The sequence below is a fragment of the Triturus cristatus genome, chromosome 4_1 (assembly GCF_964204655.1).
Source record: "Triturus cristatus chromosome 4_1, aTriCri1.1, whole genome shotgun sequence".
NCBI classification, from domain to species: Eukaryota; Metazoa; Chordata; class Amphibia; order Caudata; family Salamandridae; genus Triturus; species Triturus cristatus.
In genome coordinates this window covers 415354426-415366879 of record NC_140585.1, presented here as the reverse complement: position 1 = coordinate 415366879, position 12454 = coordinate 415354426, and the positions used below count along the sequence as shown (strand labels likewise).

Here is a 12454-nt window from a genome sequence, read left to right as displayed (position 1 = left end):
TTCAGAGGATGCACGTCAAGCCTTGCATGAGGTACAATCGCAATGCAAGATGCCATAATTCCCAGCAGTTGCATGAAAACTCTGGCTGGTAATGTTTGATTGGGTTGAAATTGTAGGACTTTGGATTGAATAATGTGAATCCTGGCTACATTGGGAGAGGCTAGAGCTTTGAGAGTGTTGAGAGAGTGTTGAGGGAAGCTCCTAAATAAGACTGCACTAGTGCAGGGCACAGGTTAGATTTGTGTACATTGATTGTGAAACCCAACTGATGAAGTAGGTGTACTGTTGTCGGAGTGTGTAGTATACAGTCCTGGTAAGTTCCTGCTTTGATAAGCCAGTCATCTACGTAAGGAAAGACATGTAACATTGTCTCCGGAGTTGAGCGGCTACTACTGCGAGACATTTGGTGAACACTTTGGGGGGGCGTGGTGAGGCCAAATGGAAGTACCTTGAACTGGTAATGTTTGTCTGCTATCACAAATCTGAGGGATTTGCGATGAGCCAGATTAACTGGAGTGTGAAAGTAGGAGTCTTTTAGATCTGGAGTAGACAAAGTCGCCCTGCTGTAAAAGGGGAACTACTTGTTGAAGAGTCACCATGTGAAAGTGCTCTGACAAAATGTATTTGTTTAACTCTCATAGATCTAAAATAGGTCTTAACGAGCCATCCTTTTTGAGAATCAAAAAGTATACCCCCTGACCCTTGGTACTGAAGTGGGACTGGTTCTATAGCCCCTTTGAGTAATGGAGATTGCACTTCTTGTTGAAGCACGTGCTGGTGGTCTGGTGACAATTTGCGATATTGAGGTGGAATGTTTGGAAGATTGTTGGTAAGCTCCAGGCAATAACCATGTTGGATAATTAGAACCACCCATTTGTCGGTTGTTATCGATCGCCAAATGGGGAGAAAGTCTTGAAGTCTTCCCCCAACAGGTGTGGAATAGTCGGAAGGAAGTGTGGGGAAGTAATTGTTTGTTTGGGGGAAGGGGATTAGCGGGCGTAGTGTTTTTACCTCTGCCCCTGGGACTATTTCCCCTATAACCTCCTCTAAAAATCCTCTTGTAAAAGATGATTGAGAATTACCCTTGTAGGAGAAAGTGTTTTGGTCTGTCCCTGTGGACTTGGACCCTCCCCTATAAAAGAAGCATCGAAAGTAACCTCTCTGAGGGAGATTGAAGCGCTCCCCTCGATTTTGCTACATCTGTGTCTTTTTTCATTTTTTCGAGCGCTTGATCAACTTCAGGGCCAAAAAGATGTTTCTTGTCAAAAGGTATATTGAGAATGGATTATTGGACTTCAGGTTTGAACCCTGAAATTCGAAACCATGCAGGTCTTTGGAGTAGGATTCTAGTATTCCCTTCTCTAGCTGCAGTGTCGGGCGCATCTCATAGAATTGTTGGAAATTAGTTTACCTTCTTGAACTAAATCCTGAGCTTTGGCCCTATGCTCATCTGCGAGAAACTGTAGTAATTGCTCCATTTTGTCTCAGTGGACCCCACTGTATCTTGCTAGGAGGCCTTGAGTATTAGCAATACACCAATAATTAGCTGCTTGCGCAGCTACAAGTCTGCCAGAAGCAACAATAAGCTTGGACTCTTTATCTGGGGGGAGGAGCATCCCCAGAAGCTTGAGAATTAGCTCGCTTTCGAGCATTAGATACTACTAAACAGTCAAGTGGTAACTGACCTTTAATGAAAATAGGATCTGTTGGGGGAAGAGATGTATTTTTTATCTACTCTAGACGTGAAGATTCTAGCACGTACAGGATCTTTAAAAATGTCTTCTGTGTGCCTCAACATACCCTTGAGCATAGGCAGTGTCTGACAGGACCTATGTGTTCCTAGAGTGTAAAAGAGAAAGTCTTCCTCTAAGGATTCTTTACAGAGCGCCACCCCATGGTATTCTGCGGCTCTAGCAATGAGCTCTTGATATGGCAAGTTGTCATCAGGTGGAGATGGCCTGGCAGGGTAGAGATCTGGGTATGTATCCTGTGGAGGATCAACTGTATAATCCTTCAAAGTATCTACTGGTAACTGTACGTCATCATCATCATCATCAGTATCACCTGCATCAAGGTGAGGTAGAGGAGACTGATGAGGTGTAATGTGTAAAGGATCAAGCTGTGGTGGAGAGGGAGGAGGAGGAGATGGTAGTGTATGGAAAGGACTAGCACCCACATTTTTCCTTTTCAGTGAAATTTTATAAGGGCTCATCAGGAAGCTTGTGCTTGGATGGCGGTTTAGCGTGAATATGCCCAGTGTCAGGATTAATATAGAGTTTCTTCTGTTTTGGATCCGACTTAGCTGGTACAATATCTATGTTTGGATCCGGCTGCTTTACAGGCAACTCTTTAAGTTTAGGCGCCGAAGCTTTCGGAGCCATGGAATGTTTTTTTGGTCTCTGTCAAAGGCTTCAGCTCCGAACCAATCTTGTGCTTAGAGCTCGAAGTTTTCGGCTCGGAAGTGGGTTTTGGCCGACTCTGTGCCAAGCCGGGAGGCAAAGTGTGAGAAACCTATTCTCGGTGCAGACCTTGGACTTGAGGCGGAGGAGGTGCCGAAGCCTTAGATTTTTTTATGGGATGGCGAGTGGGGGAGGTATCTTCCATACTCGTGTCCTTTTGTCCCTGAGGCACATCATCGTCCTCAAAGACAATCTGCAACTCTGATTTAAGGTCAGACGCAGCTGAGGCTTGTTCTTCTTGAGCCGCTGAGACCACCTCTTGCTTGGAGTCTTCACCAAAGAGATCCGATGTGTCGTCTAACTGCTGCCGCTGCATCTCTCAACGTCAAGCCAGACAATCACAGAGTTTTCTTAGATCTGAAGGATCGGCACGGGTCACAGTCTTGTTCTTTGTGCTCTGGAGACAAGCACAAGTTACACAACTGATGCAAGTCCGTATGCGGATATTTCACGTGGCACAGGGGTCAGAAGTTGAATGGAGTCCATTCCATTGACAAGGAGCCAGACTGACGTGGATAGGCCGGAAGGCCGCCCGCAAATCTTCAGATCGAAATGGAGATTGTTTGATGTTCGAGTCGAACCGCGGAGAAAGGGAAACACGCTCGAAAACAATAAAGTCGAGTATAGAGTTAATTGCACCCCGAGGGGGCCCCAAGGAATGCAAGAATGCACGTCCGAACCCGATGGCAGAAAAAAAAAAACAATCTAACAATGGAGATGATGCCCATGCGTACTATCACTGAAAGAAACACTTACCTTACCTTGTAACTGGAAAGACTTCTTCATAGAAAAACAACTTTCATATATCCGGCTCCAACACCAGATGGCAGGAGTATGCAAAGCATGTGATCTACAGCTCGCATGCCTCGAACAACACTGTAACCACAGTTTTTTTTAGGGTATTGAAAACACAGGGAAAAAACCACAATAATTTACCAAAAATATAAACTGAAAACAGGAAAGCCTAGTAATGGACAATGCCCATCCATCTTCTGTTATAGCACTAAATATTACTAATAGTTGCTCCACAAGCTTCAAGGAGAAACTGTGTCAGAACCCCATTCAGAGGGCCAAGGGGCACACAGGGGTTAATGGGCCCAACCGTTGTGGTTGAGGCCTTTCATTCCTTATGTCCCGAGCTCAGCATACTATGGATCCTGAGCAACTGGGCCCCTTCTGTACTGGACTCTCAGCAGTAGCTGTGGACGAGCAGACAACGTCTCCATCAGCAGTGCAGGTGGGTGGGAGTTGGGGTTGATATGTAGATACAGGCGAGTTAACACAACTCATCTCAAAGAGTATACAGCAATGCCATTAAACCAATGTTCTGTCATATTAAAATAAGACATTTATTTCTAATTCTATACATTCAAAGAAGAATTACAACATTCATAAACAAGAACACAACCCCCTTGTGGCTTCACTAGCATATCCCTGTCCCAACCGCACCTCGTCAAGTTAAGTGGTCAGGTTATTCCCCTTTTACTGGTGGCCACATCCAATGAATGCTCAGTAGGCCTTACTCAAAAGTCCACTCCAACTCTTAGAAAGTAGTCAAAAGTGTCTTTGGTACTGCAGCACCTTTAAAAGCAAGTCCCCCGGTAAGCCAGTAACAAGTTTTACCCACTCAAGCAACAAGGATGAACTCAGCTCCAGACCTACTTGGTCAAGTCCGTCTGCACGCGGGGACGCCGAAGCAATGAACAGGCGCAGGCTCTCCGTGAGCTTACGCAGCCAGCTCCAGCAGTAATCGGAGGTGCTCCAGTACTTGTTTCTGCACTGTAATTTCAGCATGCATGCACCACCAGGGGAGGAAAGTTGATCCTGGTAGTCCGGGGCACAGCGATCAGTTCTTGGGCGGCACTCCAAACGTCACAGCTCACTCAGTACCTGCATCCCCTTCTGGTATACAGGGTTGCAGTGCCGCCATCAAACAATGTGTTTGTGTTCACGGCACGGCAGTCTGTACTACAGCGTCGCCTCCTGGCACATGAGGGAGAAGTGTGTCGCTACAACGATGCAGGTCCGCTTTACTCTTCCCGTATGGTACTCAGCTCACGGCTATCTTCAAGGCAACCATCTCCTGGCATACGAGGATCACCAAGCTGAATCTGCACATCGGAAATTACCCGTTTGGGACAGCAACAGTCTCCTCACATCGGGAGTCCTCTCAACAAGGCTCCCCACTGAACCACACTTTCTCCAATATTCTCCTCTTCCTCACAGAGCGCACTGATCTTGGCAAGCAGCCAGGCACTTGTGCTCAGGCTCCAGAGAAGGTGGTTTTGGTTTCCCTGTGTAATATGCCCTTATCAAGCAGGGAGACTAGCATGCCTTGGCCCACAGTCCTGGTCATAAGTCTTGCAGAGCTTTCCCTCCTCACACAGCCTGCTGCCAATTTATATGTGGTCTGAACCTCCCCGTCTTATAGTCCATTTCCAGCCACTACATGTGATTTAGGGTCCAAGTCTTTGAAGTTTTATGCTGGGGTCTACTTCTTTTGAAGTGAACCCTTTTACTCGCTCTGGTCAATGGACTGTGCCTTGTGATCTCTCACTAAATCTGACCTTAGAGGGGAGGTGAGGTGAGGGGGTCCTCTACTGCTTGTGTTTTCACCACACAGGCCTGGGTTTTTCAAAATGGAATCCAGTGTCCTCCATAAAATGTACCATTGCAGGCACACTTGCACTCAGTGCATGTACATCTATAACCATGCAAAGGACTTTCATGTCCCAATAAACTCTACAATAATTATTCTTGCAGGCCTCCCTCTAGTCAAGGGGATGTGAAGGAGAAAGAGGCAAGAAACAAAATAATACCACTTCACAGGGACAACCTTTAGACAGTGGAGCACTATATGCATGTGCTGGTAGGCTGTAGATCACTGGTTATGCTTTTTGTCCATGTATTCCTCTGCTCTCTATAGTGCCCTGTTCTAGGTTGAGAGAGGCATCACACTTTACAAGCCGGTGGTCACACTTTAAATCTCCTTTAGTGTACATGTAGATCTTTCAAATCTGTAATAAACCACTACAAACAGCACTGCTTCATGAACAACCACGCCTCTTTGTGAGTAAAGCTGGGCTTTTCACTCTTCTGCTGACTGCAAAAGGTGCACTGCCTGTTACTATCATTTGGCCTCTTCTAAATATCCTTGTACCTAGGGCAACCCAAGAAGGATCACTTACTTTGAAAGAGTAAAATGGCTCCACTTAAGCAAGATTGCCTCTTATTACTAAAGCTCAAGTATTGTGCTGGAGTGTTTCTAAGGTCATATTTGATGAGAATTTGTCTCTATTAAATCAGACCATCAGCAACTGAGATGTTATTTCTGTCAGGTACTTTTATATACTGCTTTCCCCTCTCACCGCTCCAAGCCTAACCCTGTAACCCAGGGTCACTGTTGCAGCACCAATCATACCATAATTCAATCATTCCTGGACCTCTCCCTCCTGCCTTTAGACTGTAGCCTTTCTGCAGTGCAGTGTAGGCACAAAAGCTTTTGAAGAAAAGACGGACATGCATCAAGCCCAAAGAGCAACACCAGTCATCTTGATTTTATGATGTTAAGAAAGGACCTAGCCAATCCAGTGCTTTGTTCACTATCTTCAAATTCACATCTGCCACATAACATGGGACAAACCTTCCTGCCGCGATTTCTTTTCTCTGATTTTGCTCTGGTGAAGTTACTCTCAAATTTGGGAATGGTAGGTGATCAATAGCAGCAGAGCTCTAACTTCATTTCGACTGCTTGCTCAGAAGACTGGCTAAGGTTCGCCCCAACCTTACCTTTAATAAACCTTAAAAAAGCATGCTTTACAAAGACATGTTTTATATTAAATACATTATAATAGGACAAGTTCAACTACTTTAATGTGTGCGAGTATCTGGTAAATAGTTTACTTTTTTGCAATACCGAAGGAGATTCCTTGAAGCCACTGCCAGTTCTCTCATATCAGAGAAGAAGAAATGATAGTAAGGTTGCTAGTCTGATTTCTTCTCAAAGTTGTTCATGGTACAAGAACGATTCTACGGAGCAGGGATTTGAATTGATGAAGTATTTGAGAATGTTTAAAGGTCTGTAAACAGTGTTATTTCCTAGCTAACAGTTTCATTTCAAGTTTGTTTCAAATGCCTAGCCTAATGGTGGTCATACTGTGTTTAGTTTGTAGTTTTAACTACTCTGTCCAAGATATGAACCACACAGAGGAAAACAGCATGCCATATTCATGGAAACCAACCCACCCCACCCCCAACCCAGACTATAAATACAAATGACAAATACAATGAAAACTTAATAAAAAATTAAGATAGAGGCCAAATAAGGTTGTTTTCTTGAAAGTTGGTCATTTTTATTTCTATAGAGGTTACTGTGACATCTGGTGGACACTTGCTTACTTCAAAGAGAAAGGAGCTCGTTATTCTTTACAAAAGGCATACCTCCTGCAGCACCACTATGGTCCAGGCTCCTCTTCTTAACGCCACGAGACACTATCATAATAGAAATTATCACAGAGAAAAGCCAGCGCCAAGGAGATATGGGCCTCAAAGTGCCTGCCGAAAAGAAAAAGAAAAAAAGAGAATCATATGTTAGATTATTGATTACTTCAATAATGACTGTTTGGTAGGCCAGTACTTCCAAAATCGAACCCACAACCCAATTTCAAAACGAGAAAGCTATTATGTATGCAGGTTTTCTGCAGAAGTGCCAGCCCGTCTGTTCTAGCATACGCAGCTTAGCAAATGCTATATGATATGGTTTAGTTCAGTAGGAGTCAAGTTCAATTATTTATTATCATGTATTTCTTCTATGGGGTCGTTGCTTGGTAAGATGGCCAACAGGAAGCACAGCTAGTGTGTGCAGATGCCCTGGACTGCACAGCACCGTGCTGAGCTGCTGTGAGGAGGCTCGACTTTCTGCGCCGTTGATCGCGGCCAGGAGCGTGGCTAAGGAAGAAAGCCATGGGACCCAGCCGCTTGCCATGGTGCGGCCTTCCTTGGCTAAGATTTAGGTAGGGAACCCCAAATCGACGCGGGCCCAAACAGCGAATCGCAGGGAGGAATGCCGCAGAGTCATCGGGTGGAGGGTGGGAGTGGGTCCTGATCCGGGTGGTAGGGGGAGGCCTACTGAATCACAAGACATGGACCTGGCAGCAATTGGAGGTGATATGGGAGGCTGAGCCCTGGTCCCCTTTACAGCCTTCTTTGAGTGCGGCTCCTGTAGTCACAGAGCATGCAGAGCACTCCCAGTGGCACTTGAGACTGCCACATGTCACTAGAGTCAGCCCTGTGACGGAGTACTTCCCCAAGAAGGCTTGCTCGCACTTATTCGAACTGAAGTGGGGAGTGGCTGGACATTATGGAACACTGGTCTGAATGCAATATGCTGGGGTGAGATTAGTCATGGGGAAAGACAGAGCGTTGAAGGCATCATAGCAGACGAGTGTGGACTAATATGCTGTAGGAGCGAAATCATTGGGCATGTGGGACAAAGGTGGCAAGTTGGTGGCCAAGGATGCGGCCAAGAGCCTACATTTATTGGCAATTACTCAACTGGTTCAAGCATTGGAGATAAAAATGTATACTATCTAAGTGGAGGTCAACTTATTGTGTACCGGCTTCACAAACTTAATGAAGGGACCACAAACTGGAAGCCACAGTGGAAGTGGTGAAGGCTGAATGAGACGGAGGTCCGACCTAAGCTTCGCTTCCTGTCCAATGTAGTTTTAGAGAGATCAGAGCGTACTTCAAAGGAAAAATCAAAACACTTCAACGATCTAGTTTTCAGGGCAAGGTTTAGGATCTTTTCCTTGAGTGCGTAGGTCAAAAAGTTGACTAAAACCTTCCTGGGTTTAGACCTTGCTGGATTCAGACGGAAAGGATCTCTGTGTACTCGCTGGATATCCTTGTCCAACTCCTCGGTTGTTTCGGCAAGATTTAGGGATTCCTTCAAAGACTGTATTATAAAGCCTTTAAGGTCTGAACCTTCTTTGCCTTCAGGAATTTTTAGGAGTCGAATGTTATTACGCCTAGAATGGTTTTCCAAACCCTCGACCCTCTCTCTCATGTACTCCCCGTCTCTTTGAAGGGTGTGTATTTTGGACCTAGCGACCTCCAGGTCAGTTGTTAGAAGACCTACAGAGCTTTCCAATATATCAGTTCTTTCACATAACCCTTCCACTTTTTGGCCTAATAGCTCACATGTTGCTCTTATGTCGTTCTGATTTGACTTTGAGACTGCAAAGTCCTGTCGGATCTCTTCCCTCATTGCATTAATGGAGCTAACTCGGGCCTCAAGAGTGTTGCCCACCCCCGGAACTTCCAGATCCCGATCTACTGCCACTACTGCCTCCTCCGCCTCTGTCACTTTTTCTAGCACCGTTGGGTTTGATTCCCCTCCATTTAGCAACTTGATTTTAGAGGGATCGTTTGGAGTAGCAGTTTCTGCAGTCACCACGGCTGGAACCGCAACCAGATCTGGCGTAGTGATTTCCGAGGAGCCCTCAAACATCGCCACATCAGTAAGGAGACTGGGAGAGGAGATTAGACTTGGGGTGGCATTTAGTGTGGACTGTTGTTTCTTAATTTGAGGAATTTCTCCCTTAGATGCAGCCATACCCTGCGTAATCTTCAATACCTGGGGTAGCGTTTTAAAATATGTGCGCAATGAGGGAGGTATATCCCCTGGAGCATTCGAGTTCCTTTTTTTTGCCCTTTTCTGTCTAGTACATTTAATAACTTCTTTGGTGGGACCCCCCCTTATACTCACCCAAACTTTTTTTGTGTTCCAGCCTTGACTTTGGGCCCTCCCCCAAGATGCACTCTGGGAGTTGTGGTTTGCTGTGATCCAGCCTAAGTTCTTTATTCCGATCCTTCGTCTTGCTTCTTGTGGCACCTAGACTAGAGTTACATTTATTACCGTTGCTTTTAATAATATCTGTCTCAATCTGTCCCCTGGTAAGATCAATTGCCTTACTTTCGCCTGGAGCAGAAACTTCCCGGTCTTCCGACACCTCCAAGTCTGCTGAGTCTGCTGAGTCAGCCGCCACTTGCTCTGTCTCGAGTTCTGATGTATTAATGGCAGGACGAAACCTTCGCAGCACGGTGTCCCTCGGCGTCGGGATCTCTCCTCCTGTTCTTCCGAGAGAAGATGCGGTGTGTGCCCCGCGAGCAGCGGCCGCACGGCCGCGCTTAAGCTCCACGGCTGCTCGTCCCCAGATCGGGAGAAGGACGGGAGCCGGAGCGGAGAGAGATGAGATCACCGGTTTGCACATTTACCAGTGCCTGCAAGAACGGTAGCGGGAATAAGAATAGCTTGCTGAGCCCTTAATGCCTTATTCCATCAAATGAGCCGTAAAGTTTGTTGGCATAGCAGCGGCGGAGATCGCAGGAGGCCGGTAGGAGCGTGCGAGCCGCTTAGCTAGCGCCCGCCATGTTTTCCTCCCATCTGCCAACTACATTGGACAGACAGTGGGAGTTAAGGCAACGAATGGACAAATTCAAGTCCTTAGGAGCTACTGTACAAATGAGGTTTCCAGCATTCTTACGGATTATGCACAATAACAAGATGCATAATATTCGTTCTATTCAAGATGCTGATGACCTACTTGATTCCATTCGGAAACAGAACCAGACTACTAAGTAATCGAATACGACCATCTCCACACTGCCTTCTGAGTTCTTATGTGCTCTGGGTAGGCCTTTGAATCTTTGGCCTTCCTTCTTTGTCCAGCATAGGTTAGGTTAGGTTAGGCTTCAATGAGGATGACCACGTTAACATATTGTTATTAAATTTTTGATATGTAGAAATTATAAGCCCAGAGGGAAAAAAAAAGGAAGGGAAAAGAAAAGAAAAAGGGGATGGGGAGGAAGGAAAGGAAAAGGGGAAAAGAAGAGGAAAAAAAAAAAAAAAAAAAAAAAAAAGGGAAAGAAAGAAAGGGAAGAGGGGGAAGGGAAGAAGGGGAAAAAAAAAAAAGGAGAAAAAAAAAGAAAAAAGAAAATTATATACCTATATAAAATTGTGCATCTACACCTTTCACTCTTCTTTTTTTTTTTTTTTTTTTTCTTTTACACTCTCTATGGGCCTTTTTTTTCTATACCCATAACGGTCCATATTAGGGCAGCGGCGGGGGTTGATGGGTAAGGCTGTCGGTGGGCGTAAAGCTGGCCAAAGATCAGGCTAGTCTAGGTAGGGGAGGGTTTTCCAGGGGGGTGGTGGGGTGGCGGTGGTGGGTGGGTAAGCTATTGCATAAAAAAAAAAAAAAACTCATTTGTCTACCTGTTTCACTTTTTCAAGCAAATTTTCTCATAACTAGGATTCTCCATAGCGTTAGGGTTAAATGTTACTATATGGGGGATGAAATAAGGAGAGAGCCGTGACAGTTTATATAGAATGACACTAATACACTATATCTCCTGGAACGTTAATGGTCTGCGAGTGAGAGGCAGACGAGATTGTATTTTACAGTATCTGAGGGACTCTTAGGCACAGGTCATAGTTCTTCAGGAGACGCATCTTCTTAAATTAGAGGCCACTGCCTTGTTAAAACAACACAAGTGGATTGATAAATTCTGTTCAACAGACCACAACGCCAATATCAGGGGGGTTATATTCATATTTAAAAAATCTGCCAAAGCACAGATTTTAGAATACAAAGAGGATCATTCGGGGAGATGGTTAATAGTGAGAGTCTCATTGGACGCCCAGATTTATACCTTAGTCGGCTATTATGGTCCAAACTCTGACGAGCCCTCACATTTGGACGTGATTAGGAACCATCTAGTTCTAGTTCAGGATCCAGTGATTTGGGTGGGGGACTTTAACATCGTTCTTAACCCCAGTCTGGATAAATCTGTTAAAACTAGACTCTGTAGCTCCGTCAAATCTAGGCATACCCTCGTAACCATTATGACACAACTTGGTTTGGCGGACATATGGCGAGAAAGAGCAGGTAATAAGTTAGGAGTTTCTTTTAGGAATAGTCGCTTTAAACATAAGTCTAGGATTGACTATGCGTTTTTTAGCTATGGTTTAAGGGACTCTATATTCACGATAGATTATTTACCTTCGCATCTGTCAGACCACTCTGCTTTAGAATTCTCTTGTAAACTTGAAAATACCATTAGTCACCCATCCTGGTCCTTTGATCGGATCCTCCTGCTTGAAGATGATGAGGTGCAGTTCTTGGCAACAGAGTCCTCAATATTTTTTGACATTAATAAAGATTCGGCAGGTTTGGCAGTGGTTTGGGAGACTTTTAAGGCCTTTTTAAGAGGTCAGATTACCAATAGAGCCTCTTTTAGACGTAAGATATATAGAGAGAGGGTGGCTAGCCTTGAGCAAGACATGAAACTCCTTGAGTCAAAGATCGACTCACCTTTAGGAACATCACAGCTACAGGATAATTTGGTCGAACTGAAGCTACAATTAAACAATATCCTACTTGAGAGAGTAAACAAAAGATGGGAAGCATTTAAGACTTCCCAATTTGAATTCGGTGAAGCTGCAGGGAAACTGCTAGCCTGGAAAATCAAATCCGATCAAGCTCTCAAATTCATAAAGGAAATAAGGATAGAAGGTGAGGCAGAGCCAAGATCTACCAAACTAGATATAGGCAGAGCCTTTTTTGACTTCTTTGAAGACATATATAGGGAGGTTCTCCCTAACGACCAGCAGGCAAGAGACAGCTGGCTGAAAACTATCACGCTCCCAACTCTGTGGACAACACAAAGCAAGGCCTTGGAGTCTGAGATAACAGAGGCTGAGGTGATCAAAGCTATCAGACACCAAAAAAAAGGGAAGGCGGCTGGGCCTGATGGTCTCCCGGGGGAGATTTATAGGTCTCTGGAAACTGTCACAGCCCCTTTTTTGACGACCCTATTTAATGCCATCTTAATAGAGGGTGAGTCTCCACCTAAATCCTGGGGGGAGGCCACAATTGTGCTTATTCCAAAGCCTGGAAAATCTCCCCTGGACTGCGGGTCATATAGACCAA

At 45.1% G+C, this 12454-nt stretch overlaps 1 protein-coding gene across 2 annotated transcripts in view; it reads right to left on the bottom strand.

The window, feature by feature from the left end:
• TMEM19 (transmembrane protein 19) overlaps positions 1-12454 on the bottom strand; it is a 208059-nt gene that overhangs the window by 145345 nt on the left and 50260 nt on the right. For both annotated transcript variants that reach the window (XM_085652532.1, XM_085652530.1), the window contains exon 3: positions 6900-7013. In XM_085652532.1, the coding sequence (XP_085508658.1) occupies positions 6900-7013 (114 nt within the window). The remainder of the gene's footprint in view (positions 1-6899; positions 7014-12454) is intronic.